The sequence below is a fragment of the Xiphophorus maculatus genome, chromosome 5 (assembly GCF_002775205.1).
Source record: "Xiphophorus maculatus strain JP 163 A chromosome 5, X_maculatus-5.0-male, whole genome shotgun sequence".
Lineage (NCBI taxonomy): Eukaryota > Metazoa > Chordata > Actinopteri > Cyprinodontiformes > Poeciliidae > Xiphophorus > Xiphophorus maculatus.
The window spans coordinates 25,240,609-25,267,929 of NC_036447.1; the positions used below are offsets into that span (position 1 = coordinate 25,240,609).

Consider the following 27,321-nt stretch of genomic DNA (forward strand, 5'->3'; position numbering starts at 1 on the left):
CCAAAATAGTGTCTACATGGCCGAGACAAAGCGCAGTAATCAATATAAAAGATTTCAATGATTGCATTGAAATCATTTTTAGTTGTGTGAAAGACAATGAAGTGATGCTGAAAACCTTTTGATGGCTCTACAGCAGGGGTGTCAAACTCCAGTCCTCAAGGGCCACTGTCCTGCAGTTTTTAGATGTGCCACAGGTACAAACCACTGGAATGAAAAGGCTTAATTACCTCCTCCTTGTGTAGATCAGTTCTCCAGAGCCTTAATGACCTAATTATTCTGTTCAGGTGGTGCAGCAGAGAAGTTGCAGGGCTGCGGCCCTCGAGGACTGGAGTTTGAGACCCCTGCTCTACAGACTGAATATATAAATTATCTGCCATATTTTAACTGTCTTGCAACATCTTGGGGTTTACTTGCTCACAGGAAACACAATTGGTGGTTATTGTGTTTCCACTTGTCACCAGTAGGGGGAATCCCAGACTGTCTAATTCAGCTCAGACAGCACCGTGCATTGACTTTCTGAGATAAATCAAACAAAGTCGATGTGAGGATGGAAGAAACGCTCTTTTCAACCCATCGTGCCTCACGGGGGAAACTGAGCGTTTGTGCCCTTTTCAAGCCGCTGACCCTCTCTCTTTAACCAATTAGTCAAAAATGACAACAAAAAAACCCAAAAAGCTTTTAGATTTGTCATAACTGCTGACACTGCGAAAGAAATCCAATCTGCTCTCTATGAGATCTATAACTCAACTTGTGCATTTTTCTTCCACTGTTATTTTATCCTTTGCAAAGACGTCGTTCCCACTGAAACGAACGGGGCGCTCAAGTTCACGCTCGAAAAATGATGTCAAAAATGAAAATGCGCGTCAGCTGCTGTTCTGAGACACAAGGTGAAGCGAAACAGACAAAAAGAAGGACTGGCAAGCACTGGAGAGATGAAAGGTGGGTTCATGTGTTGAAGGCAGAGGAGAAAAGCTGAGAGGAGGGAGCTGAGGCAGGAAAACACAGTGGGAATACCAACAACACGACTTCTGGGAGTCTGGCAGCTGAAGTCCCTCAGCAACAAAGTTCAGCTGTTGCCCTGAACTCCGTGGGGACACTGTGGACAGGAACGTCGCCTGTATATGTATTTATCTGTTAGTGTGACAGAGGGAGGGAGAAAAAAAAAATTCAACGTCTGGCCCACTGTGTCCCACTGCGCTCCCCGGATCATTTCTCAAATGACACATCTTCTCAAAGTTAAAACGCGTGAAAATGAATCTCTGAAGCTTTTGGGAAAGTTCTAGCAAGCTCCGATAATAAAATCGTCCCCGGGGTCCGATGTATTCTTGCGAAAGGCTTTATTTACGCAGTGGAAACGCTTGTGCAGAGGCAGAATAGTGTCTCGTTCTCGGACGACGCTGCCCCGTAAACGCCAGCAAACAATAGAATTCAAAAGTGGACACATCCATGGAAAAATACCAGGTTTTTAAAGATCATAATAAATTATTTTAAGCTATCTACAAAGTGACACTCATCATGTAAAATTCAAATGGAAAAAGAAAGCAATCTGCTCTGAGAAAAATAAACAATTAGGCTTGTCACGATACATTTTGTTGGACGTGAAATTGTCACAAAAATTGTTGCTATAAAGGACAATGTTGTTGTTTTGAGGCCATTTTCAAGTTATAAAATGTTAATCACATAATAATGCAAGTTTGCCCTCTCAAAGACTAATAAACTTACATTTTTTAAAGAACATTTAACACTGCAAGAGGAAGATTAAAAAAAGAAAGAAATACAGCAATAAATACAGTAAATAAAAACCACACACAACCAGAACCTTAAATGAAATGAATTATTAAGTCTTTGTAAACAAAATTTAAAACATATCAATCATCTGAATGGAAATCATCAAGCTCTTTTTTATTCCATCATGTTACTAATTGATGAACTGGTTTATTGTGGCAGGCTTTTAAATGATGCTGAAATAACTGGGACACATAAACTTGCACGGCTTTGTACTATTAACTTCTTAAAACACATTTCGATTCAATTTCAACATCGGGTCTGTTAGGAGGCAAATATTTTCCAAACCTGTCAGAATTTGAGAAACAACCACACCGCTCGTCAGGTGATCACTCAGATTTAGTTCTGGACTTTAGTGTTTTTGTTGAATGAAGCCATCGAGTCGGAGTGACACTGAAGAATTTACTCTGTTCTCACCTTTTGCTAAGTAGAAGAAACTTGGAGGTATAAGAACCAAAATTTACTAATATTTAGAACGTCATATTTTCATTTTACTTTGACAAAAAAAAAAACCCCTGAATTTCTACCTTAACAAATTTACCCCAGATCAGGGTGACGCCATCTCCATGCTTCCCTGTGAGTTCGGTGTTTGGTGTCGTTTTTGTGTCAAAAATACATTTTGGAATTGTGACCGAAGTTCAACCACAACACATCCTACCAGGAGGGTTTGAGAGATTTTAGCCAGGCACAGTTCTGTGTAGTAACTCTACTTCTTCTACCAGACACGTAGAGATTTTTGTCACACATAGAAAAAAAAACTGTCATCAAAATCAGCTCTCATTTATCTATAAGATGCATTCACTTGGACTGAAAAAGAAGCTACCGTCCTTCCTTCATCTGACTACAAGCAGATGAGTAACAACGCATAGAAAGCATGCAGTAAATAATGACTGCTCATTTTTACTGCTTGTGCGCTACTAATAATATCTTCTTGGCGTTGCCGACCCGCTGAAACCTCCCGGTTGTGCAGCCAAATACGCGCCGACTGCAGAAGCTAAAAAGTTACGAGCTGGAAAGATTCCGGCTCCACTTCCATCTCAAGTGCCATCGGCTGCGTCATTGCAACTCTGACTCATTGGAGAAAAATCTAATAACTGAATTTCTAAGTGAATTTTTCTCTTGGCCAAAGAGACTGCTGGATTCTGTGCAAACTGAATCGGACACTACAAAGAAATGGAAATTACTGCGAAGCAAGGCTGCCGAGTTAGCGCAGGCATGCAGAACGCTGGACGGCGATCATCATTTGGAAACCGGCAGACTCCGCTCAAACAAGCTTTGATGCAATCAGGAAAAAAATAAAATTATTTGGACAGAGACGGTAACTCTACACCTAAATTTCAGTTTTTATTTCATTAGGGTTGCCGTATTATAGCTGATTTACCAATTTGACTGTAAGGACTGATGTACACTAGATATTGTATTTCCTAGAATCTGAGGCAGAAGTTTTTTCCTTTACAAAAAGAAATAAGTTTATCTTTTTTTGTGTATGACTGAAAACTAGGATACTCAAGTACTGAGTAACTGATCAAAACATCAATCGAAATATAAAATTTAAGTAGTTTAGAGAACAAAATGAAAATAATTTACATGAATATCATAACTACAAAATAACAAAATCAGGCAAAATAAAACTTTTTACAAATCAATTTCTTTAAATGGAAATCTTATGAGCAGTCAACAAAAACAAAATTTTACTCAAGTAAGAGTAGCGATACTTTATAATAAAGTTATTTGGGTGAAAGTAAAAACTACAATGTAGTAAAAATACTCCTAAGAGCATCTTTTCCCCAAAAAGTTACTCAAGTCAATGTAACTCTGTCCATAATGGATTAAGAAATCTCAACATCTCCCTTAAGAATCTACATGCACTACTTAACATGCTAACCATGTATTTTCTGGTCTAGTACACTTGAAAAAAGACTAAACTAACATGTCAGCATGAAATAAGACTTTATTTTAAGTCATTAATTCCTTAATAATGATAAAAAGGAGGTAGTTCCATTAGCAGATTATTTCACTTATAGCAAGACATTTTTTCCATGTTATAAGTGAAATAATCTGCCAGCAGCTCTTTTTCACCGATATTAAGGAGTTACTTACTTAAAACAAGCTCCTTTACCTTGCTGAAAAGTTATTTGTAAGTTAGTAAGATATTTGCACTAAAAACCACACCGAAAATAAGATTTTGTGTTTTTGCAGTGCAACGCGGAGCTGTGTAACGCCTACTGCTCTCCCTCACAAATGGAAAAAAAAAACTCCCTGCAGACTTCTACAAGTTTGAACTGTAACATCTGGGTCCTTAATCCAACTCTATACACTGGACTAGATAAATTATTTAAAATAAGGTGGTTTATAAATTCATTGTTTTTTCCCCTGCAAAACTGTGCAAATCAACAAGAGAGCAAAATGTATTTGTGTATTTATTAGCAGTTTCTCTCACAAAACCCAAAAGGAGCAAGCGGCTCCCGGAGGTTTCTGTGCATGTCCTCATATATTCCCCCAGTGTGAAGAATAAATGAGAAACTAAGGGGGGGAAAATGCCCTCTTCCAAATGAATATCCCTCCCTGGGATATTGGCTCTGAATAAATGAACAATAGTGTTGCTGAAACAAATACGAGGGTGGCTTTCTCAGCTCCACCAAACAGAGGAGAGATCTGTGTAGCAGTACAATATAAACAGCGGGAAACAAGCTGAGTCATGTCTATCCTCTAGCAAAAAAAAACAAAACATTTTGTCTTGCTGAGTTTCTCCCCAATTCCATTTCTCTCCACCCCAAACAACAACAGACTCTTACAACTTATGTCCTTTTTGGATTCTGTAAACTAATTTCTCTCTTTTTTTTTTTCTGGGTGAGTCATTATTTAATTTAGCTATTTGAGTGTCTGTAGCCAAAAAGTCTGATTGTCTGGCCTGGAGTTCATGTATGGGGTTTTAAGACCAGCTGCTTCCCCTGGCATCCATGTCACTTCCTGCTAGACATTTTGGCTCTGGTCAGCTGATGACTTGGAGGCCGTCACTGAATGTGTGTTTTCTGGTTTCACGTCCTCTTCGTTTTTGTTTCACGGTGTCAAAAGTCCCCACATTTCATATCCGTCTTCAAGTCAGGAAAAAGTTCATACAAAATACGGATTCCGGGGAAACTCAAGCAAAAATAATTAATAAACGGGAGGAAATGTTTTTGAAGTAATTGCTTGCACTTGCTTGCAAGTTTGTTTCAATAAAATTACTTCAGAAATACGACTTTGTACATAAAATAACTTTAGCCACTAACCACCTTAATCAAAAAGAAACTATTTTCAGGATTCATTTTTCTATTAACTCTCATTTGAACCAATTTCTGTTCAGTCAAACAGGATACAAACTGCTATTTGAAGCAAATTAAATTTTCATTGGTTTTTGAAAGAGTTTTTTTTTTGGCTCAGCTGACCTATTAATCTTTTAATTTAATGAGAGGGGATTTTGAGTGAAATGTTTCCCTGTTTTGTGCTAGTTAAACCCAGGGATTTTGTTTTCTTTAGAGTATAGGAGTAAATAGCAATGCATGGGACACTTCTCAGATTTTTGGGATTAAAAAAAATGTATTATGCTCTCATAAAAGGCAATCATAAAAGTCCAACGAGTTACAATGTGGTTCGTGGTTGCAGTGTGACAACAAGTGAAAAGTTCAAGTGGTTTGAAGACTGTTTGCAAGACACTGTGTCACTTTTATTCTGTAAAATCAGTTGTCTTGTTTGGTAGACACCCACTAAAATGTTCTGCCATTATTTATTGTCCATTATGAGCCTTTTCAACCCCAGGATTTTTGACAACTTTATCAGGGATTCTTCAGGTTTCACCAACTCAAGTTCAAAACCTTACTAAGACCATTATGGATTCAATTTAAGACTCAAACAGAAATGTACAAAAGATGATCAACTGGCCACAAATCTGAACTTAGTGATGTTGGATGTAAAAATCCCAAAAGGAGCAAGCGGCTCCCGGAGGTTTCTGTGCATGTCCTCATATATTCCACCAGTGTGAAGAATAAATGAGATAAATTTGTAGGTAGCTAGCTACTAAAGGTGTAGCTAGGTGTAAGGTGTAATTAGCGTTAGCCTCGAGTCACAGAATGAATAAAGATGTGTGCAGGTGACTCAAACTTTAGCCTGACAGAAAAGTCCTGAGAAAAAAAATTTAATGGTTCTGCTACAACAAAATTTAAGACCTGTTTAGGGCTGAAACGATTCCTCGAATGATTCGAGTACCTCGATTATTAAAATTCCTCGAGGAAAATGTATCTGCCTCGAAGCTTCATTAAATTATGTTTTATGATGTAGCACACCGTGTTCCACCCGGATCATCATTTATGGAGGGCAGAGCTCTTTAAGGCTTTAATGTCAGATACATGGATTTGAGACTTTCTAAGGGTGTACGGACTCCCTGTTTATACGGACTGAGGCGGGTACACCCCAACAAACGGATTACACTTGTGTTGTAAAAACCGTCCATGATGTAAAGTTTCCTCTCTCCCTGTCATCCGCTACACCTTCTTGCTGCTCTGCATCTTCATGTAACACAATTCTGTTGGCAGGCCTGTCCGCAAGACATCCACAGCAGCTAATGAAATCTGAAGTGCAATCTGGCCTGAGTGGGCCGCAGCCTGGGACAGCAGTTCTACACACAAACACCTACCCACAGACACAAGACCAATGAACACGAACGGGACAGCATGCATGAGCTCACATCAGGAATACGACTCGCCGTAGATCCTCGGTAATCAGTCGGTTTTGCACAAAGCAAACACGGAGCAGGTGATAATAGTGGTTCCCCTCCCGCCGCCTAACCAACGCACACATGCTTTCACACTTCTATGGTCACACACACGCAGGTGTGAAATCAGCATGGAAGTTTTGGAAATGGACTATACACAGCGGTCTGTGCTTCAAGACACACAAGGGTTAAAGACACACAGCTTAAATCAGACATGTACTGTACATTCACTGTACAAAAGGTTTTTCTTATTATCTCAGTTTTGTTTAGACTAAAACCTTAAGTCATTACATAAAGGTATACAAACAAGTTCTATTTAGTGAATGCCGCAGTAACGGAAGATTTATGAGATTTGTTTGTCAGAACGCGATGCCTTTAAACAAATAGAAAAGAAAACTGCCAAATTACCAACAGATTGGTGTTTTTTTGATATGGGCTACATGGGCGGTTGTCCAGGGCGGTACTAGAACAGATAGAGGGGGTGGCAAGATTTTTAAGGCTACAGATGAAGGAGGCATACTTATCCGTCAGTGAAGTTTTGAAAAACATTTCATTCCTCTCATTCATGTTCAATGAGGAACAGGCAGCTCCTGACTGCGTCTGGGAAATATGTAGACTGTTTTACAATCTCAATGCAGGAGGACTGCACTACATTTCTTACCAACACGTTCACTATTTTAGTGCCTGCTGCCTTTGGGTTTTGTAGGACATGCTCATAAGAGCCATAAACCAAGCACTAAAAGCCTTGTGAAGATGCTAGCACAAGCCAGTAATAAAGCTAGTTTATCATGCGGAACAAGTTTTGCACCCTTTGGACTAAAAGGCCACTTACTAAGGAAGAAACTATTATTTCAATTTCAAGGTGAAAAAGTCAGACTGGAGTCAAATGGACTACAGGAAAAATATGTTCATTTTCCTGTATTTTGATTAAGCTTAAATTGAAATTCAGGCCACCCATAAACACTGCAATGCTACATTTGAAGTAAAAAGAGGTAAGCTTCAACGCCTGAGAACACCGTCCGAACTCTCAAACACCCACACTGAATTAATGCTGTGTGGGTGTTTCGCTGTAGAAGGGCCAAGTGGACCTCATAAAGCAGATTGTGATCCAAGCAAAGAGCAATTATGTGAAAATATGGAAGCAAAATCTCAAGAAATCAGCCATTAACTTAATATTTGGGCACAAATGGGTCTTCCATTTGAGCCTGAACATACCACCAAACTAGGTGCGAAAAGCACTTAAGAGCAACAACACCAATGTTTTGACTTTGTCAAGTCATTAAAAGTCCTGATCTCAATCAAACTGAACATGTGATGGCTGAGCTAGAAAGCAAAGCGGCATCAGAACCTGAGTAGGTTAGTTTTGTCAAAAGAAAAGAAGGCAAAATTCAAGGAAACTATTTGGAGCAACTTGTGGGAAGATGAGAACAATGTGTCAGTTTAAAAAGCAATTCTACCAAATACTACATTACGTCTACACCAACTTGAGAATTTGATGAAAGTTTTAAAAATTATCTTAAAAACCTACTGAGCTCATTATCCAATGTTGGTTATTAACCTAACTGACCCAAAACACGAAAAACTGAATCTGCTTTAAAAAAAAAAAACGTCTTTTTATGCAGTGCGTGTAAAAACCTGATTTCATCAGTGGTTGTGCAGATTGCTGTCTAAGCACAGAGTAAAAAAAAAACAAAAAAACAAGAAGAATGTTGTTCAGAGAGAAGAGCCAAGAAACCCAGAAGGATCATATTAGCGACTGGCTCTATAAACCAAACGAATGTGACTGTTTAAAGGAGGGAAGAGGAATTTGTCAACAAAAACTGCATTTTGCTCATATTAGTTCAGGCAGAACACGGACGGCTACATAAACACAAAACACTAAAACCTCTATTTGGATTCTTATGGCGATCTACAACTCCAGCTAGTTTAGCGCCTGCACAACTAGCGCCAGCTAGTTATGAAGTTATGAAGTTATGAAGATTCCTGCCGAGTGTCAAAGCAGCTTTGACCCTTCGGGGAACAAACACCAACAGCAAAAAGTCCCTCTGGAAAATGTGTTTCTGGGGGATACTGTGGGTGTGTGAGTGAACTGGTGCTTTGTAAGTAAGACCAAGCGAGCTCCCTCCGGGTCGAAATGGTTTCAGGACACTTTTGCAAAAGGCATCTGCACGTTATCTGGCTTTGGAAGGCAAATATGTGTCCAAGAATGGCAGGCGACAGGTTTAACTTGATCTGATGCGGTGTTCGCATGTGTGACGCAACGTCAAACATCTACAGAGCTGTCAACAATCATGTTTATTTTTAGCATTTCACTGCCAGGTGTAAAGACTTATTGTTTTTAATCGCTATTATCTGTCTGTATTTTAAAAAGACAAATGTGGACTATGTAGAACTGAATGCTGAAATTAACTCCAGATGTTCCAGCAAAGTATCACATAAAGAGCTAGAACTTAACCAACCCAGGTAATTATATCCTTTTTATTTTCCTCTTTTGATGGGTTTCTTATTTGGTTGAAGAAACCTATCAAACCTTATTTGGTTGGTAAAGAAACAATAAGTTGACTACCTCAAACATTTAAATAATAAACTGCAACAGTTTTTTTGTTTGTTTTTTTACATATAAACAGTTTTCAAATGGTTCAGAAAGTGCACAGAAACTCTAAATATAATGTAAAATAAATAATAAGCCATGACTGAACAGATCAGCCCTCGTGGATCGGGCAGATTGTCAGCAATACTCGCTCTAGATTTTTTTTATATATATATTTGGACTGATACAGATATAAATATCGGATCGGTGCATCTCTAACTTAAACTCAATTGGCTCTTCAGTAATCCGTGACTGGAGTTTCCTAAATGACGGTAAACATTCAGTTGCACATCGATGCCTCGTTCATTCATTGAAATGTTGGCCAAGGTAAGTGTCCAAGGCCAGCTTGCCTTTGAAGAACTGTGCAGAATAAACCAACCACTTGTACAGCAAACACATACAAATGTCGTTTTTTCCCCTCCTCTCTCAATTAGTCGTTTCCTAACATGTACCGTAAGCCACGATCATACTCCGTTCTCCCTGCTGCCTCTGCTGACAATTCGATCAGTCGGTGAGGTTCAGAGCCAGGGCCCTGCAGTGCACTGACCCCTGTCTGCCAGTTAATTGAATGATAACGGGTGCTCGCCGTCAGCTCCATGCCGTCCCTGTTGTTCAAGCAAATGGGCTAATGCTCTATCATTACAGCTGACTGATCTACAGCCCCTTACAATAAATAGCAAAATGGCTTCTTCCAGGAGAATCGGGCATCAAGCCTTCCACTTCCTGTGAAGGTTTTGCTCGTGTATGAGAAAAATAGGAACTAAAAATGTACAACTTAACGAATGGGTTGGCGAGTCACGTCGCAAAAGAGCTCCATATTTCTTCCGCTCCAATTCTTGTTTTTGATTTCTGTATTTCACCTGCGCCGATTAATGTGAGATACGATTGTATAACGTAAAAATAGTTCCTAAAATCTTTACCGCAATCAAACATGAAGATGATGTGAATGTAGCTTAACACACAACAGCAGCGACATTTGAAAACGCACTCCAGACTCTTATATAATCATTTGACTCCATAAAAATGCTGTTAATAATGTCTCATTGAATCTTTTAATAAGCTCTGTAGGTGTTTTGTTAAAAAAAACACAGGCATCAGTGACTGAAATGACGGCGACAGCCACAGATTTGCTCACACAGAGTAGACGTCAAATGCCTTTTGATTGCAAAGCAGTTGATGAGGAAAGACGACAGATTCTGGTTTTAGAGTAATTACAATAAAGCAGAAGCTAAGGGACGCACCAAGAAATCTGTTGGGGACGGTTTAGTTCGGTATTTAAGTCCTACTGTGTCTGCACTCAAGAAAAACTTTGTTAATGTCAGGAATATTAGATATGTATCAGATAAGTACTCTAAAGAAATAAAAAAGGCACTTTATAATTTAAAATGTTGCAATATTGACAGTCAAGACAAACTTTAGAATGGGCAACATCTAATGTGTTTCTCAACATAAATTTGACATATTTACATAAATATTTCTGTTAGAGTGGATTATTAAAATCATCATTATATATATAAAATATAAAAATGAAGAAAAAAAAAGATTAAAGAATGTTTTGGCCTGACTGACCCAGTCCGGTTGGAAACTAAAAATGTGATCCATCCGATCAGTGAACACACTAGGCCACACTCTTCTGTGTGGAAGTTATTGGGGGACTAAGACCCAAACTTAGCCAGTTTCCATTTCAAGTGTTTAAAAATGAAAGAGAAAGCACAAAATCAATTGGAAGGAAGGAAGGTACCCGAAAGGAATCTGTATTTTGAACAAAACATATGTTAGTCGTTCATTTATTCACTGCTAGCCACGTTAATTGTGATAGTCGATAACAATATGATGCTGAAGATGGCTTAAAATGTCGGGTCAATAGTTTTTTTTCTTTGTTTCAAACCTGGTTCTAACCCACATGGTGAGATATTGCCTTCAATCCTAAGATATATAGGTAAAGATTACTCAGAGAGGAGGGTTTCATCATAACGTTTATGAAAGTTACTTAAATCAGAAGGTTTAAGCTTTACAAGTGTTAAAGGTCACAAGTTTGCAATACACCTCAGACTGGAGGGTCTTTTACAGAAATAAATATTTCAAGCACTCAGTTTGCTTTTAGTTCCATCAGCATCACTGCAACACGAAGCAAATTGTGGTAGTTTAAAAAGACAAACAGGCCACAAAATGGCTGCTACTGAAAAAGAGGTAAGGCAGAGGAAAGTGCAGTTCAGGTTTATTGGAGGAACCAAATTGATTCTTAATGTTTATGTGAGATTAGACAACCAGGAATTTGAGACAAAAATAAAGGGTTTAAATCCATCGGGGCTTACAAATTCAACAAAAAAAACAAACAACAACAACAAGCTGCACAAGCAACAAGAATGTTTTTAATCAATTTATATTTGCTATTCAAGCCCATTGAATTCACCGAGTGCTAAAAGAGAGGGAGGGTTCCAGGCCTTACCTTTGACCTCCAGCTTATCCCCGCTGACCACACATTTCAGGTAAAGGCGGCCTCTTCTTTCGGTGTGATCCATTCCGCAGAGGCTGGGCACGTTCATGACGCACTGCTTGTGGACGTTCATGTCGCAGGCTGGAGGGGCAACACAGAGGAGACGAGGGATCAGGGTTCATGCGGCAGGCTGAGCCGACACCGCTGTGGAGTTTTCATGAAAAGGTACGGCCATAAAACTGGCTTCGCAACAAAAATGGGACAAAACAGCAATTTACAAAAAGCAATCTGTTCACTTGTGTGTCTTTTCATTTTGTTTTATGTTTCAGCGTTGTGTGGAGGAAACAAAAAAAACACTTCCAGGTTTACTTTAGCCACTTCTACGCCTGTTTTTGCTGACGTATTTCAATCTCGTTTCGTGTTCGGAGAAGGATTGTTCTTGGGGAAGCTCGGTGAGCGGCGTGAGGTAACAAGGTTACGACCCAAAGTCGTTGCTCTGATGGTTGCGCGCACATCCTGTCGGTCGGGCAGCTGAGCCGACGCCCCTCCCTTTCCCTCCTTCCTCCTCGTCCGGGATTGAGAGAGATTACGTCGCCGTATCACTCGGCCAGTGGGATAAAAACCATGAAAAACAGCTTCAACAATCTCCAGTAGGATATTTTATCTCCTATTTTGTCTTTCTGCCTACTGATTAATGGCTGATGGAAAACACTGCAGCACAATTTAAGACAAATGGTCTACTGATATACTGGGGAGGCCTATTGAGGCAAATAAATGCATTTGAGAACCATTTATATTGCATAATTACAAATGCAAACCTAAGAAATAGTTAAAAAAAAACATGAGCTTGATTGACAGCACTAAGACCCTCCTCCTGGCTCTAATTGGTTATTTCTGACCACAAGGAGGAGCCAGAGGAGATCAACGTTTTTTGTATGTCTCTTAGAGATTGTGACAGTTTTAAGAAATATAATGTTTATATAAGTTACATACTTTCGCTTTAATGTACTTTTTTTTTCTTTTGCAAAGGAATGGAAATATATTTAGTGATTTTGGTCTCTGTCAGGATCTCCTGTTGCCAATTTCAAAACATCTAGCCAACCTCAAGCAGGAGCTGAAAAGCACTCTGGCAGGAGTCACAACTTCTGTGTGAAACACTCCAAGCAAGCCAAGACAAGGGGATTTCTGCAGCCTTTCGTTTAACTGCCAGGTTTAGTATCTAGGCAACAATATGCTCAACTAATAATGCTGCTGCACGAGTTCACAACTTACTCTGAGAGTTGTGATTCAGTCGTTTTATCTCAGAGGATTGACTTCTTTTGACCTGATTGTTTAGCCCTATTTGGAAGTCGATCTCTGTTTCTGCAAATATTCTGTTGATCTGTGTTAGTGCATAATGTCTGATTTCCGAGTTTTGTATTACAAGCCCAGTACCCCCAATTTTAAGTGAGACCGGCCTGTCCCTTGTCGTTTTCAGAGAAGAAACCTTTTTCGGGTTTAAAAGTCTCCTCGCTTGTAATCGTATTGGTGCTGATTGTCCTAAGAAGCAGCAGATTGTTGTGGAATTTGTTGCTCAGACGGAGGACTTCACGAGTCTCATCATGTTGGGACGCAATGAGCCCAGCCATTCAGCCTCAGCAACAACGTTTAGGAGGAATGCTGCTCCGAAAACTTGCTTACTGGTCTAAAAGCGTAAATGTTTATGCAATGCGAATCAATGCATACCTGTGGCTACCAGCTCCTTTACGATGGGAAAATATGCATTTCGAAAGATTTGGGTCGCACAGTTTGCTTAGTAAAATCCCTCGCTAGTAGCTTTTCTTTAAAGCTTACTATGTGCTTTAGCAAGGCGTAAAAAAAATGTATGAAGATATACAGCGGGAACCAAATGTTTACTCTTTGTACTGTCTATAAAAAGATGAATCCTAACTTTTTTCTGACATCAAATCAGTTTTTTGTTTTAGGTTATATATGGTAATCAAAATTACTTCCTTTTGCTAAGTACAATCATGTATACATATTACTTTCTTTAAGGTTGCACGTATTTAGTGCAGAGTTGCCTCTTCAGCTGAACAGCAAGGGTTGGATGTTTTTGGATATCCTTCCACAAGCTTCTCAATATTTTGCTGGACTGTCCTTGAAGAAAAACAAAATGGTTGTGTGTCTTTTTATAAAATATCTTAAGTCGACTGTGAATGTAAAAGCACTTAAATTACACATTAGAACTAAAAAAAAAAAGATATTCTGCTGACAAAGTGAGATTTTACTTACTTTTTCAGGTGTGTTAACCTAAAATAACCTGGAAGACTAAGAGGTTGTGTTTCATTACGCCTTAAATTGGAATCATCAGTCAATCGATTTCCAGTAATTGACTGATTGCCAATGCTGTTACAAAAGTTTTGCCATTTCACAAAGTGAATCTCCGTTTCGTGACTTCCGTATGGATAGTCAAATAGTCTAAGCAAAAAATAAGTGTAAAGCTTTTTATACCACAAGTTCTTCATGTCAGGTTATAGTTGAACATCAAACTTCCTGCCAGAATCTGTGCAGGACTATGACTGCCTACAAACATAAATCTCATCTGAGGACACATGTAGAGCTAATTTCTGCAAAACATCGAGAATGAATTTAAAAATCATAAACCTTGTACATTTAAAACTGTACAGTATAACCAGATGTCTTTACTCACAGTCACACTTCATGCCCTGGTGGATGAGACCGTAGAGCAGAGAGCCGCAGTGATCACAGAAGGTGGGGCTCCCATAGGTGTGGATCTTGAACTTATGCTTCGTTCTGGGATCCTGAAGAGGGAATGATATTGTTAATATTCAGTCAAACTGATCAATAGGATCAAACATGCCTCCCTTTATTTCTACGTCCACTGCGTGATTCATTAACGCAAATCGAATCAAGGATAAATTCTTTCATGTCTCGTTTTGCACAGCGTACCTAAAACATTTCAGGTATTCTTCCTCCGAGTTTGAGAGTCGCGCATTCTACATTCGGAGAGAGCGACGTCAGAATGGACGGACTGCATCGAACGCGTCGCTCTGTGGGGGATTTCAAATCGACTTGAAGTGGAAGTCAATCAATCTGGAAGAACCGAGTGGCAAATTACAGCCGAGGAGTTTCCTCTCCTTCCTGCCTTGATCGCATCAGCAGGTGAGGAGGCTGCGGCTGATGGTTTGAATTCAAAAGCAGCAAAAGCAGAAAAATGAGCGAATTTCAATTCGGCTCACACTCTCAGCAACATGAATCATTAACAAACTCTCCTTACAAAGGAAAATCCGAGACATTATGTCTTTTTAGAGCCACTATACCCTTCAAAAAGGCTTTCTAGGCTTTCACAATGAATACCATGAAAAGAGCAAAACATTGCCAGAGTCGAAAGTAGAAACGGACTATTTTAGTTCTGTTACAATGTCAGAAGGCTGAGGTGAATGACTCATGCGGCGTATTTACTGCCTTTCGTGGATAAATTGTAAATAATCTACGTTTGTGTGCGAAGTCATCAAGGCCATCAAAGCCCTTCACTCATCATTTGCCTGCATTGAGCTGCTCCAGGCTTTTCGTATAAATATTTGATCAAAGTGTGAAAAAGCATTTAATGAACAGAGCTGGCACACAAATGAGTTCCTGACACATTGCTCCACAAACTGCTGAGATTTCATGGGACAGAGCAACACAATCCTGAGGCGGACGGAAACGGATACAGGTTGTTTTTGTTTGGGTTTTTTTTTTTTTTTTAAATCTAATCTAAACTTTGTATGTCTTTGTATTCAATATTTAGAGATAGTTGTTGCCCAGTTTTGTGGTGCCATTTGTTCACTAGTGTAGTAAATCCTTCACTGAACGGCTGTACATGTCGAAGTCATATCTCCGAGAATTCACTAATTAGGAGGAATCTGAAGGTTTGTTCCACACGCACTGCACACCACACTTTTCAGGCTTTTACTCTGATATAAGAGTTTGAAAAACAAGACGGCCCATGCCGTGAAATGCATCAAAATATTTCACGGCGTGGGTGTAAATATTTTGCTAGGCAATATTTCTTAATCTTTAAATCAAATTCATATAATAAACTGCTTATTTTAAGTTGTAGGATCTTCCAGCATGGGGTGTGCGTTTATCATATCGTTTATCATTAATCGTGATAAGTTTCTTATTATGACAAGGATTTTGATTCAGCGCTGAAATGATAAAATCAAATGGATGATGTTTAAAAAGAAAACTGTCAGGACGGTTAACATTGCTCTTTTATCCACGGTTTGTTCGAAATGGTTATGGAAAATATGGTCAATATGGTCATGTAGTTTTTTGTTTTTGTGCAGCTTTGTCACACATTTTAATGTGACTGCTGTCCCAAAGAAGAGCATTACCAATTGGAATGGTTTTCAGAAAACGTCATCTGTGCTTGTGAGGCTGTGATTGCTGTGTCAGAAATATACAGTTGCCTAAAAACGAAGTACTACATAGTTTCTATCATCGCTTTTAGCGTTATCATGACAGTACCACAAAATACCGTGATGACACTTTAACTTCATGTCGCCCAACCCCAGTACTGTACAGCTCTTAGTGTGAGGTGAGGTATTTATACGGCTTCTTGTTGGTTTTCATTATTTATGTGTTCCAGAAAGAATGCTAAACCCGACCCAATGGCATTTGGGTCAACATTGCATAGGGAGGGTAATTATCGGACGCAGCTGACTGGTGTGAAAGAGTGACTGACTACAAACAGGCCACGAAGTTACATCGAATAGCAAACAAAATAATAATGTCAAAGTTTAAGTTACAAAAGGAGACATGACGGCGAGAGAATTTATTCACGTTGGGGCTTAAAAGATGACTGAGTGAGTAGCAGAGTGCAGGTGAAGTAAATGAAAATAAAATGATTTCACCACAAAAATATACAACGTTTCACACTTTGGAAAATAAATTAAGTGCAGGCCTTAATCCCACCTGCAGGGCCTGCATCCATTGTCAATGTGGATGATTTGGTTATTCAAACGAGGATGTGTTTAAAATACAGAGAAATATTTAAATCCGGTAAAAACAGGCAGACATAAACAAAGATACTGAAGAGCAGCCGGAGGTGAAGTATTTGCATTTAGATCACAGAAACGATAAGGAAGGTGAAATTAATCCGTATTATAATAAGTGACACTCTACGGTGTGGAAAAACGCCACTAAGCAACACAGAAACTTAAAACATCTAAACTGAGCAACGCTGTTCACAATTTAGGTTTGTTGAGGTGAGATGAAATTTTCTTTTTCTGTAAAAACAGTATCAGTTTAAACAAGCACTGCTAACCCATCCCTAGGTAAATATTGGTGTTGAAAAGAGCTTGTGGGTTATTTTTTTATGGGATATCTTAAACAAGCGGTGTCCTCCCTTTTTAATGCCTGCAAAGGAAAACACAGAGTCATGCAGCAAACAGAAAACACACAGAAAGGTGTGTACTAAACTAAACTAAACTAAAAAGTGAGGAATGCCAGGTAGAGTGAAAATGAATGAAGCTGTAGCTGCAGCACTTACTGACTTAGCACAGTATACACTCGTTGTGGCATTTATAAAGTAATTCATTTTAGTGAAGCGAATGAAGAGAATAATGAAAGCTGACTCCTTTTAAAGTGCTGCCTCGCTCACTCACATTTTTAGTGCACTGCGAATCTCTTTTTCAAGAATCTAGAGAACTAATACGTCCTTTCACTGTTAAAAAACAACGTACGCTGTAGTCCGTATTCACTCTCCAACGCGAAACAGATTTAAACATAAAATAAGTCACCGGGTAGGAAAGCAGTGGAGCAGAGGCTCACCTTGTAGCTTTAGATAGATCTTGACCCATCTCTCCAGCATGGCAGTCGTATATTTATCAGTTTCATGTCAAACTCTTTTTCGTTTTTGGCCATCATGAATGTGCTCACAGGATCAGTTGAGGCAGAATGTATTTATAAACCATAAACCAACTGTTAAAATATTAATAAATACTTGTTTCTGCATTTAATGGATACTTTTTAACATCTTTTCACCCTGATGTAATTTGACACTACAGGAAAAAGCAATGCTTTATTGTGATTGATAAAATACTATTTCAGCACACAACTGTTATCTTGAATGCTATTTATATGTGACCTTCTATTCTAGAGGGCCACATAAAAACTTATGGCGAACCAGATTTGGCCCCCAGGCCTTCAGTTTGTCATATACAGTATGTATTCAACTTGTAATATTTCATTGGGATTTTCAGGCTGCGTCGTGCACACAAAGATGTGAATACTTGTAAAGTGAAAGGGAAACAATGCATGGTTTTAAATTGTCTTTTTACTACCATAAATCTGAAAAGTGTGGTGTGCATTTGTATTCGGCCACCGTTTACTCTAAAATCCAGTACAAACCACTGGGTTCAGAAGTCATAAATTTGTGCTTCTTCTTGTTATTTCTTTTTAGGCAACTTTAATAAACAAAACAAATTATAAAGACTAAGAATCACACAAGACGTGCTAGTGATGAGATTGTGGAAAAGTTTAAAGCAGAGATGTTGGATGTCAGCGTCTCACAGAGATGTTCAAATCTTTGCAGTGTGAGTTTTCAGCACAAGTCACTCCTGAGGCTTTACTCCTTCACTGGACAAATAGATATACAAATATATAAATAAATATAATAAATATACAAATGCTTTGTACTTCCATCTCCCGGTTTTCAATTCCTTCTGTCCTTGTAATTTGTTGTAAATTGTACTGTTGTTTGGTTTTTTTTGCCTTCTACGGAAACACAAAAGCTCAACGACTCGAGCGCCGGTACAAAAACAAGAAATGACATAACATCTCCTCAAAGCTTTGACTCAAATCATATTTATGTGCCCTTTTTAATTAAGGTCTGAAACAGTTCTGCTGTTTTGGCAAAAAATGTGTAATTACTAAATCCAACAGGGCCTGTATCAGATCGGACAAAGACAGAAAGGGGGACTGCAGATGGGAGAGGCAGAAAAAGACAAGACAGCAGGAGAGACTCGCATGGAGCCACAGACAGCTGATCCTGAAGGATTATACTCCTGTCTCCTCCTCCCTAACCTTTGTGTCCTCCCACCAGGGATGAATTAGTTATGGCAGCTGAGAACAATGCGGAGCTGCTGATGAACCATAAATTTCTGACAAATGCCATTTGAGCCTTTTAAGGGGGTGAAAGATGGTTTAAGGGTTTGTGGATGGTGGAAAACTCTGACAACACAAAGCAAGAGTGATTGCTGGTCAACTGTACTTGAGCCTAAAGAGGCACTTTATTCAAATTCAATTCAAAAATAGTTTTTTGATCCCAAAAGGAAATTAGATGTTGTTATTCTTTATCCCTACAGAAGCAGTTAAAACTACTGCATTTGATCAGGAAACAGACAATTAAACTAAATAGATCATCTGCTAAGTGCCATGTTGTTGTATGAGCATTAATCGGTGTAATATTATCTGCTTAGAAGGAGATAATAAGAAAATTAATGCTATTTATCCATATATACACACATTTCTTTCCCACTATTGAAATATATGTGTTTAACAGACACAGCTCCTAGGCAACGGATGGTCACCTTAAAAATATTTCAAACTAAACATTATTTGAACATTTAAAATGTATATATTTATGACTTGTTAGCCTAATAAACCAATATTAGAAAATATAATTAATTTTCATATGTTTACATTTGTGTACTAAATTGGATTGAACTATGAGTTTATGTCGGATAAATAAATCCAAAAGGGCTTTCTTTAGTCACATTGCTTATTGAGAGATGTTGGTATATCTAAAAACTAGTTTGACGAGCTTAGCTAAGTGCCTTCAGAACATGATTAACCCTCTGAGAGGATGTGGGTGATAAAACATTTCCGGCATTCATGTCGGTTCTGAACTTTGTAGCATTTAAAAGCATTTCGGGTCAGAGTTCTTGTACTTTTGTAGGGAGTTCCACCTTTAACCTACACGAACATTACACAACATGGTTAAAGTTGTTGCTTGACTGAAGCGGCGGTCACACCTCACCGCGGCCGTTAGAAAGTCTTAAAAAAACACTTTTGTACCTGGATCAAAGAGTGAAAAAGTACAGCACATTTTGTCAAACATCCTTATGTTTCATAAGAATATGTGGTTATCCACAGTGTGAGAATACTGGGATGATGGGTGCAAAATATGAGCTGTTGAATCAGAACAGAATGAGTCATATTTCCAATGACGTCATCACCCGATGACCGCCTAATGTGGACAAAAGCTAAACATTTTATGCATTATCTATCGGTTTCCTCAAGCGGTCAAGTAACTATTAGCTTCTCAGTAATGCCAGCTAGTCCGAGCATTCGGCATGTTTAGGAGAAAAAAATCTTTGTAATTGTAGGGAGAACATCTGCAGAGCTTAGCATGATATAAGGTAATGTTGTTACCAGGTAATTGCTGTGATATTCTTGGTAGCACTTGGGTAAACTTGGTAACAATGTCAACTACACAGAATGTGGGCTCTGTAAGTTGGAGGAACTCATGTCACAAAAATTTCCATTTACAAAAAAAACAAACTATACCAGTCAGGGTTAATAGAGATCAAATTGTGATCACATGGGTACTAAAAAATACAAGCTGGAGCATTACATTTTTAGAAACCAAGTATCTTGTATTTAGACAGCTAGCTATCTAGCTAGCTATGTAGCTAGCCATATATCTATCAAGCTGTCTAGCTAGCTATGGAGCTAGCTATATCTCTATCAAGCTATCTAGGTAATCAGATATAAGCTTTCTATCTATATAGCAACAAGATAGCTTGATAGACATAAATATTTCTGAGAAATTAAGTCATCTGTGTGTGTGTTGTTATGTATGTTTTGCTTTTCTGTATATATTTATGGCTATTGTCCTTTTGGATGTGCTGTTCCTATTGTTGCACTGCAGTTTTGCCCCTGCTTCCTAGACTAATTTTTCCTATGGGAGACTAATAAATTATCTTATCTTATCTTATTTGTCACCATCCAGTCTGACAGTATGACACTGACAGCTATTCAAATTATTCGCAAGATTCCCTTTGGAGATTAGATGTGCTGAAGATCACACCTGTAGATGACTTTTGTCGACAGTCATTATAGACACTAGTTCTTCCATTAACACACCCGTTCTGAGAGCTGTCAGATGTAAGTGCTTCGCCTCTCTGGCCTCTGAGTCCATCTGGGGACTACAAAGTGGAAAAGAAGATTCTTTCAGATGAACAATTGAAAAAGAACACCAGAAATAAGAATGAGTCAATGTAAAAATGCCAAGTGGTGATTCAAAGGGATGGTACATGCTCAGTGAATGACGTGGAAGGGAGGATGAAAATAGATGGATGAAGAACATGAGAATTTTTTTGTCATAATTAGATACTAGGCAATATTTCAATGTTTGTTTAAGGATTTGATTGTGGTAATATCCAGCTTAGTCAACAAAAATAACATCTGTCAGTAAGGTATCAGTCTGACAGAAGAAGAGAGCAAATGAAATATGACTAACACCTCTTCATAATAAGGTTCAGTGACTTCTCACAAAATTAATGACCATTATATATGAGGAACAACTTCCATTGTCTAATTCTCTGGTCGGTGTCAGTGTAACCCTTAGTATTTCTTTTCATTCTTCATTTAGTAAACTGAGAAAAGATGTGAATATAGGCTGAAGCAAAAAATAAAAGATAAATGACACAGCAAATCAGATCAAAAGATTCAAAGCACCCAGACGATAATGATGAAACAGAAGCAGAAGCACGGGGGGTCAGCTCAATGGTGCGGGTTAATTAGCCAGGCTCTCCAGTCCAGCCCAATTAGAGGCAGTGCACCGTCCAGCTCCTGGTAATGAACAGCTAGGCAGAGTGAAGGAGTGCAGGGTTTCCCTAAAGACTGTAGTGAAGCAAAGGCGGACGACAGTGAGTCATCCTTTATTTAGCTTACTTGTGTTATTGCCGTAAAATGAAAGGAGAAAATAAACTTCATGGGGTTTCTCAATACAATTGTAATCCATTAACTTTCCCCCCACTTTTCAGTTGCCAGTCACAGTTTTACACCACCTGAATAACAAAAGAGTCAATATTCAAGTTGCTCTCAAACATCATCCTGCCTCTGACATTTGTGTGCCGAAACACCTAGTTGAGGTCTGTGGCTGAAAACTTGACGCGATTTTGCCAAACATCAAATCCTAGTGGAGGTGTTGCTTTGTGCAGAAGCAACTTGTCTTGTTTTGTTTTATATCCACACTTAATGGCTCTCTGACCACCTTGGGCTGAAAGTTCAAAGCTCTACACACGATTTATGGGTTTGTCCAAGTGGCCAAAATACTACTAGATGAATTAACAACAACAACAACAAAAAATAGATCAGACTGCCAAGTAATGCATCAAATATCTGAAGGAGAATCAATTTTAATCAGTGCAGAGTTTCTCTCCACCATGTACTACCACGTGGCGTCAAAATATGTTGGTGAGGTAACAAAAATGGTGTCGAGTATTTTTCCTAGCACTAGTATCAAGTTTGAAATGTTATCTTTATCTATTGTGACACTGGGGAAAATTGTCAATACCTCCCAAGAAGAAGCAGGACTTAAGCTGAAGATAAAACAAGATGCTACAGTCTCAGATTAGTAAAATGGCAACGCTGGAACTTGGGATTGTCACTCATTACACACAAGCACTGAACAAGCATAACAATTCAAATTGTTCTTATTACTCATTTTTATTTGCAGGTACAAAAAAAATAAAATAGGTAAGACAGTTGTGAACACTTCAGGCAATCCACTCAAAGAGAAAAAGAGATCAACCTTGTCTGAAATGTACAGCCAGACAAGAGAAGGGGGCGATCGGTCATATTTTCTCCTTCATACGGGACTGGAAAATAAATTGCTACGCTGATTACCCGGGGTGGAAATGTTAACAATTGGTATCGGATGATTATTGACCAACACTAGGCGACACTTGCTCGATACCTCGCTCACTGCTTTCCTCTCTCCTTTACCCGTCATCCCTCACCAGGAGGCTGACATTTGAATTGGAGGTGGCAGGAAGCTCCTCCCTTTACCAGATTCTGAGTCACCCTGTCTTGCGGTTCATCTGTTCCTGAGTTAAACGAGAAACTGCAGAACAAAGCACCTCTTCATGTGAGCCGTCTAAAAGCTGACACCAGAAAAGATGTTCACAATGTAGAAAAAATTTGGCTCCTGAAAATGCAATAAAGTTGTTGTGTTTTTTTTTTTTTGACTGAGCTCTTCGCAGAAACCCTCTGCACACCAATAAAATTGATAAATGAATACCATAAAATAATTTGTGCAGTGTTGTGCAATGTTGGTTTAGGAGTTCAAGAAGCACTTTTATAAACGTAAAAAAAAAAAAAACATTCAACCATCCATTTTATTTAATTCTACTCCATTTAAAAGTCAAACTCGGTCATTTGAAAACAACAAACTCGATCGAAACAGCCGTATGGTTTTGTGAACATCTTCGTGGACAGAAATACACTTATACTGGTGTCAGTTTACAAAGGAAGAAACAAATTAAGCTATTTATTTACACTGTCATGCTTTTGATGGGATCTCTTAGTATCTAATAGTTCAATGAATGCCAAGTCAAATGTACTTAATGTTGACAGGGAGCTGCTACTTTAGTACCTTAGAAATGTGGCAAATGAAGCTTTTCCTTCTGCATTAATCATGAACATACATTTAGTTTATCTATTAGTCTAATTTTGTGATCGAGGGTTTTCAACAAAGGATAAACATAAACAAAGGATACAAAAAACTATTGTTCCAAATAATATACAAACAGCTATCCAGGCCATTGCGTTCCTATGCAATTCCAACTGAGTGTCATCTCGCTTCACAGCTCAGTGTGGGATTTCTCCAATTCACTTGGATTCCTCTGGTAGAATTTCAACTGGGCCAATCAATGAACAGGAGGGGAAGTTATGAACAATGATGTCGATTTTCTGCGCTTTTTCAAAATTGTAGTCTGCTTGCATTTTTAGCAAAGGCAGCACAGGAAGTGAATGAAGCCATTCAGTCCGCGTTGACCAAATATTGAATTAACATTAACAGCCGCCTCATTTACGGCACTTCTCTGTCCACAGGGGAGGACGGTTGTTTACAGCACAGGCAATTTTCCGGTAAGCTTCCCAGCATTGACTGGGGCATTACACACGGCATCGGCCAAACGTTAGCAATTGGGTAAAATTTTAAACCTCAACATCTTCCACGTTGCCAGGAAAGCAAAACATAGAACACAGGGTTGGTTTTTACCAAGCTAACATACAGTATACTGTGCATCACATCAAAAAGTCAACTTTAGACTTTACTAGGTGGATCCTGGTTTCAGATTACTCCTGTGAAGTAGACATGCTCCTGGGATTAAATTTAAGGACCAGCAAATGTGTTAAGTGGCTAACTAAACAGCTACTTAAGACAGAAATATGCCTCTGGATCTGTTATGTAACGTTCCTTCACGTGTTTGCTCAGCAAAAAGGATTAGTCTTCTCCTTGACAAAGAGATATCCAAAGCCAATTAGCACCTCGTATGGCGACTCACAACATTAACGGCAATGCACAGACACACTGAGACATTTAATCCATTTTGATCACCAGTTACCCAAACATCTACAGCTGTGGAGAATGCCAGAATAGTTAGAGAAAAACATGACACCTTTTTCTCTTTTCTTTCTATTTTCCCCCAATCCTCATGTGTGATATCCTTGTTAACCGAAAGTTACTTAATAAAGTATTTGCACAAAAACCTTCATCTAATACACAGTTGTTATCCCAAGTACACTGCAGAGTGACCCATTCTCCACATTACCGATCATGTGAACAAATGTATACCCTTTGATTTCAAGTGGACAAATCTGCATTAATAATATTTTCAATGGATTTTAAAGTTTGTGCCATCTGTTTCAAATCCTTAAACAACCATTAGAGCTAATAGAGATTAAAGGTCATTGCGCCTATTATAGTCCAGGGATACAATTTTACCACTGACATTGAGTGGTGAACATTGTGGGAAAGATTTAGAAGACAACAATACGGAGCGACCATTCACCCAGATGTGTGCGGTGAGGTTTGGCAAGCGTACTATTCTTAGCATATAAATCATCAGTGTTGGCCTTTCGCTAAGCCGCTGAGTGCTTGTGGGGTGGGACAGGGTGGGGATAGGTTGCCGATGCGATTCACAGAGGGTTTACCTTGCGGATCTCTTAACATATCTGTCTGCTACCGGCGCTGCACCCTAGCTGACCTTCTGATAAGCTATAAATGAATAACGCCTACAACACTGTGATGCTAGCTTACCAAAGCCCTCCAAGGGTTTCCTGTGTTTTATTAGAGAGAAGCCTCAAGATTCATCATGTTATGCGGGTAAACTTCAAATCCATATCAACAAGTTCAACAAACAGCTAAAAGTGACTTTGCCTTGAGTTTAAACTTCACTGGATCCTCATTAGCAAGCTTTCAGAGTATTGTGGGTAGTCTGCTCTGGAGATACTGAGGATACATTTCAAATGAAGGCGCTGAAATCTACCATGTAAGGAAGTTTGAATCTGTTTTCAGTGAAGTAGGCAGAAGGAAATGGAAAAATTATTCAAAACACCTTACAGCAGCGTTTCTGAGTTCCAGTCCTCAAGCCCCCCGGCCCTGCATGTTTTAGGTGTTCCCCTTCTGCAACACACCTGGATTGAATATGTGGGTGATTAACAGGCTTCTGCAGCACTTAATGGTCATGCAATCGTTTGAATCAGCTGTTCTGGAATAGAGGTACATCTAAAACATGCAGAGCAGCGGGGCCTCAGGACTGGAATTGAGTAGCGCTGCCTTACAATGAGAAATGCATTAGAACACAGGTCTCAAACTCCAGCCCTCGAGGGCCGCTGTCCTGCAGTTTTTAGATGTGCCACAGGTACAAAACACTGGAATGAAATGACTTAATTACCCCTCCTTGTGTAAGTAAGTTCTCCAGAGCCTTAATGACCTAATTATTCTATTCAGGTGGTGCAGCAGAGGCACATCTAAAAGTTGCAGGACAGCGGCCCTCGAGGACTGGAGTTTGACACCCCTGCATTAGATTAAAGTCAAAGTATTGTCTTTTAGAAAAAAGAAAATCAAACACTAATAATAACAATCTGCCAAAAATCAATATCTGTTCAAACAAAATACTTGTTTAGCTTTTGCTGTTTGTTCCAAACAATTCCCAAAACCTGCTAGGACTAGGAGTCTTCAAGATATTTTGAATCACAATTACCACAACATCGGTACGTGTAAAATTAAAGGCACTAAGAGCTTGGATGCAATATTATACTCTACTGTATTTTGAGCGACATGACGTGGACTTTGCCTGTCTGGAATATATTTGGCCTTTTGAAATGACTTTCCTTGTCTCTGACACCCACAGCTGGTATAGATTTTAGTGACAGAGATGATACAGTTTGAGCGGTGGAGACACGGTGATGACTGAAAGAATGAAAAGGAGTGACGAAAATGTGGCTTATCTGCAATAGATACCCTCTCTGACATATTTATCAATAATATTGCAACCGCACATTGATCCTGTGGGTGTGTGGGAACTGTAATGTTTGTACGGTAGTACATAAAGGAAGCCAAGTCTTTTAAAGTTATCTGGTTTATTAACTAACAGCATCAGTCATTATACCCTCAGGTTTCTACCCGCTCCGGTCTCTGGCTTCTTCGTGTCCACTTCTCTTTAATCTTCTTGCATCACCACCTACTGGTGCTGCATATCATTACAGGAACTGCTGTCATCAATTTCTGCCATTTATTGGTTGTCTCCATCTGACCTACAGCTTCAAAATGAACCTGATGTGGATGACACACTTGCTTGTGTAGCCAACAAAGAAAGTTGTAAAAGTTTTACAAAACTTTCAAAGGCCAAAGTGATCTTGAAAGGAGTGCTGGCTGACACCGATGCTGATACCGATATTGACCCGATACGATATCAGAACAAATAGTACAAACTTTTATTACTCATTTTGTAGTTTTTAGGGCTTGATAAAGTAATATTTCTCAGAGAACAATAGTCAACAACAACAGATATGAAAACAACTGACCCATTTATAATTAACCAATGGGTCAGTGTGTGGGATGCACAGATATTCTGGAGCGGACTAAATGCTGGAGCAGAGTGCTTCTATCTGCGTACTTATATCAGGGATTTTAGATGCAGGTCGATATAATCCGACACTTGTTTTTTGTTTGATATTAAGCCAATTTCCGGTATCAGATCAGGACAGCAATACTTAAAAATGAAAGAAATTCCAGTTGAGTAAAGCAAAAGAGGCGTTTTGGTTGATGCTGTAATGTCGCATAGGCACACAAAAGCAACGCAAGTACCATAGATGAATGTGTCGATTGAATTGAATGAAAATAAGCAAATTTATACCAGACAAACTGTAAACGCATAAAAACAATTTTTTCCTTGACGTTCCACTTAGCCTTTTTTTCTAGTTCAGTCCCTATTCGACACAATGTATTTTTGTCGTACGAAAAAAGAGAAAAGATTTCAACTATTAGAAAATTGAATTGTTTTGTGGAGGAACACAACTGTGTTTATATCATTCAGTTAATTGTAAAATTTGCGCCAAATTGTCTGCTCCATTCGACAGCAAAGGAACTGAAGGAGGCACAATCTGAGGCTCCCTGAAATCTTGAGAGGATTAGAAGCCTGTGGACAAACTTCCTCTTCGCTTCACTTCTCACAGCTGGAGAAAGCTGAGCTCCAA

The 27,321-nt window shown here is 38.9% G+C and overlaps 1 protein-coding gene across 2 annotated transcripts in view; it reads right to left on the minus strand.

The window, feature by feature from the left end:
• Window positions 1–27,321, minus strand: part of prkca (protein kinase C alpha) — a 141,039-nt gene that overhangs the window by 48,325 nt on the left and 65,393 nt on the right. For both annotated transcript variants that reach the window (XM_023334318.1, XM_005807880.3), the window contains exons 4-5: window positions 14,252–14,363; window positions 11,575–11,703 (exon numbers count right to left, since the gene is read on the minus strand). In XM_023334318.1, the coding sequence (XP_023190086.1) occupies window positions 11,575–11,703; window positions 14,252–14,363 (241 nt within the window). The remainder of the gene's footprint in view (window positions 1–11,574; window positions 11,704–14,251; window positions 14,364–27,321) is intronic.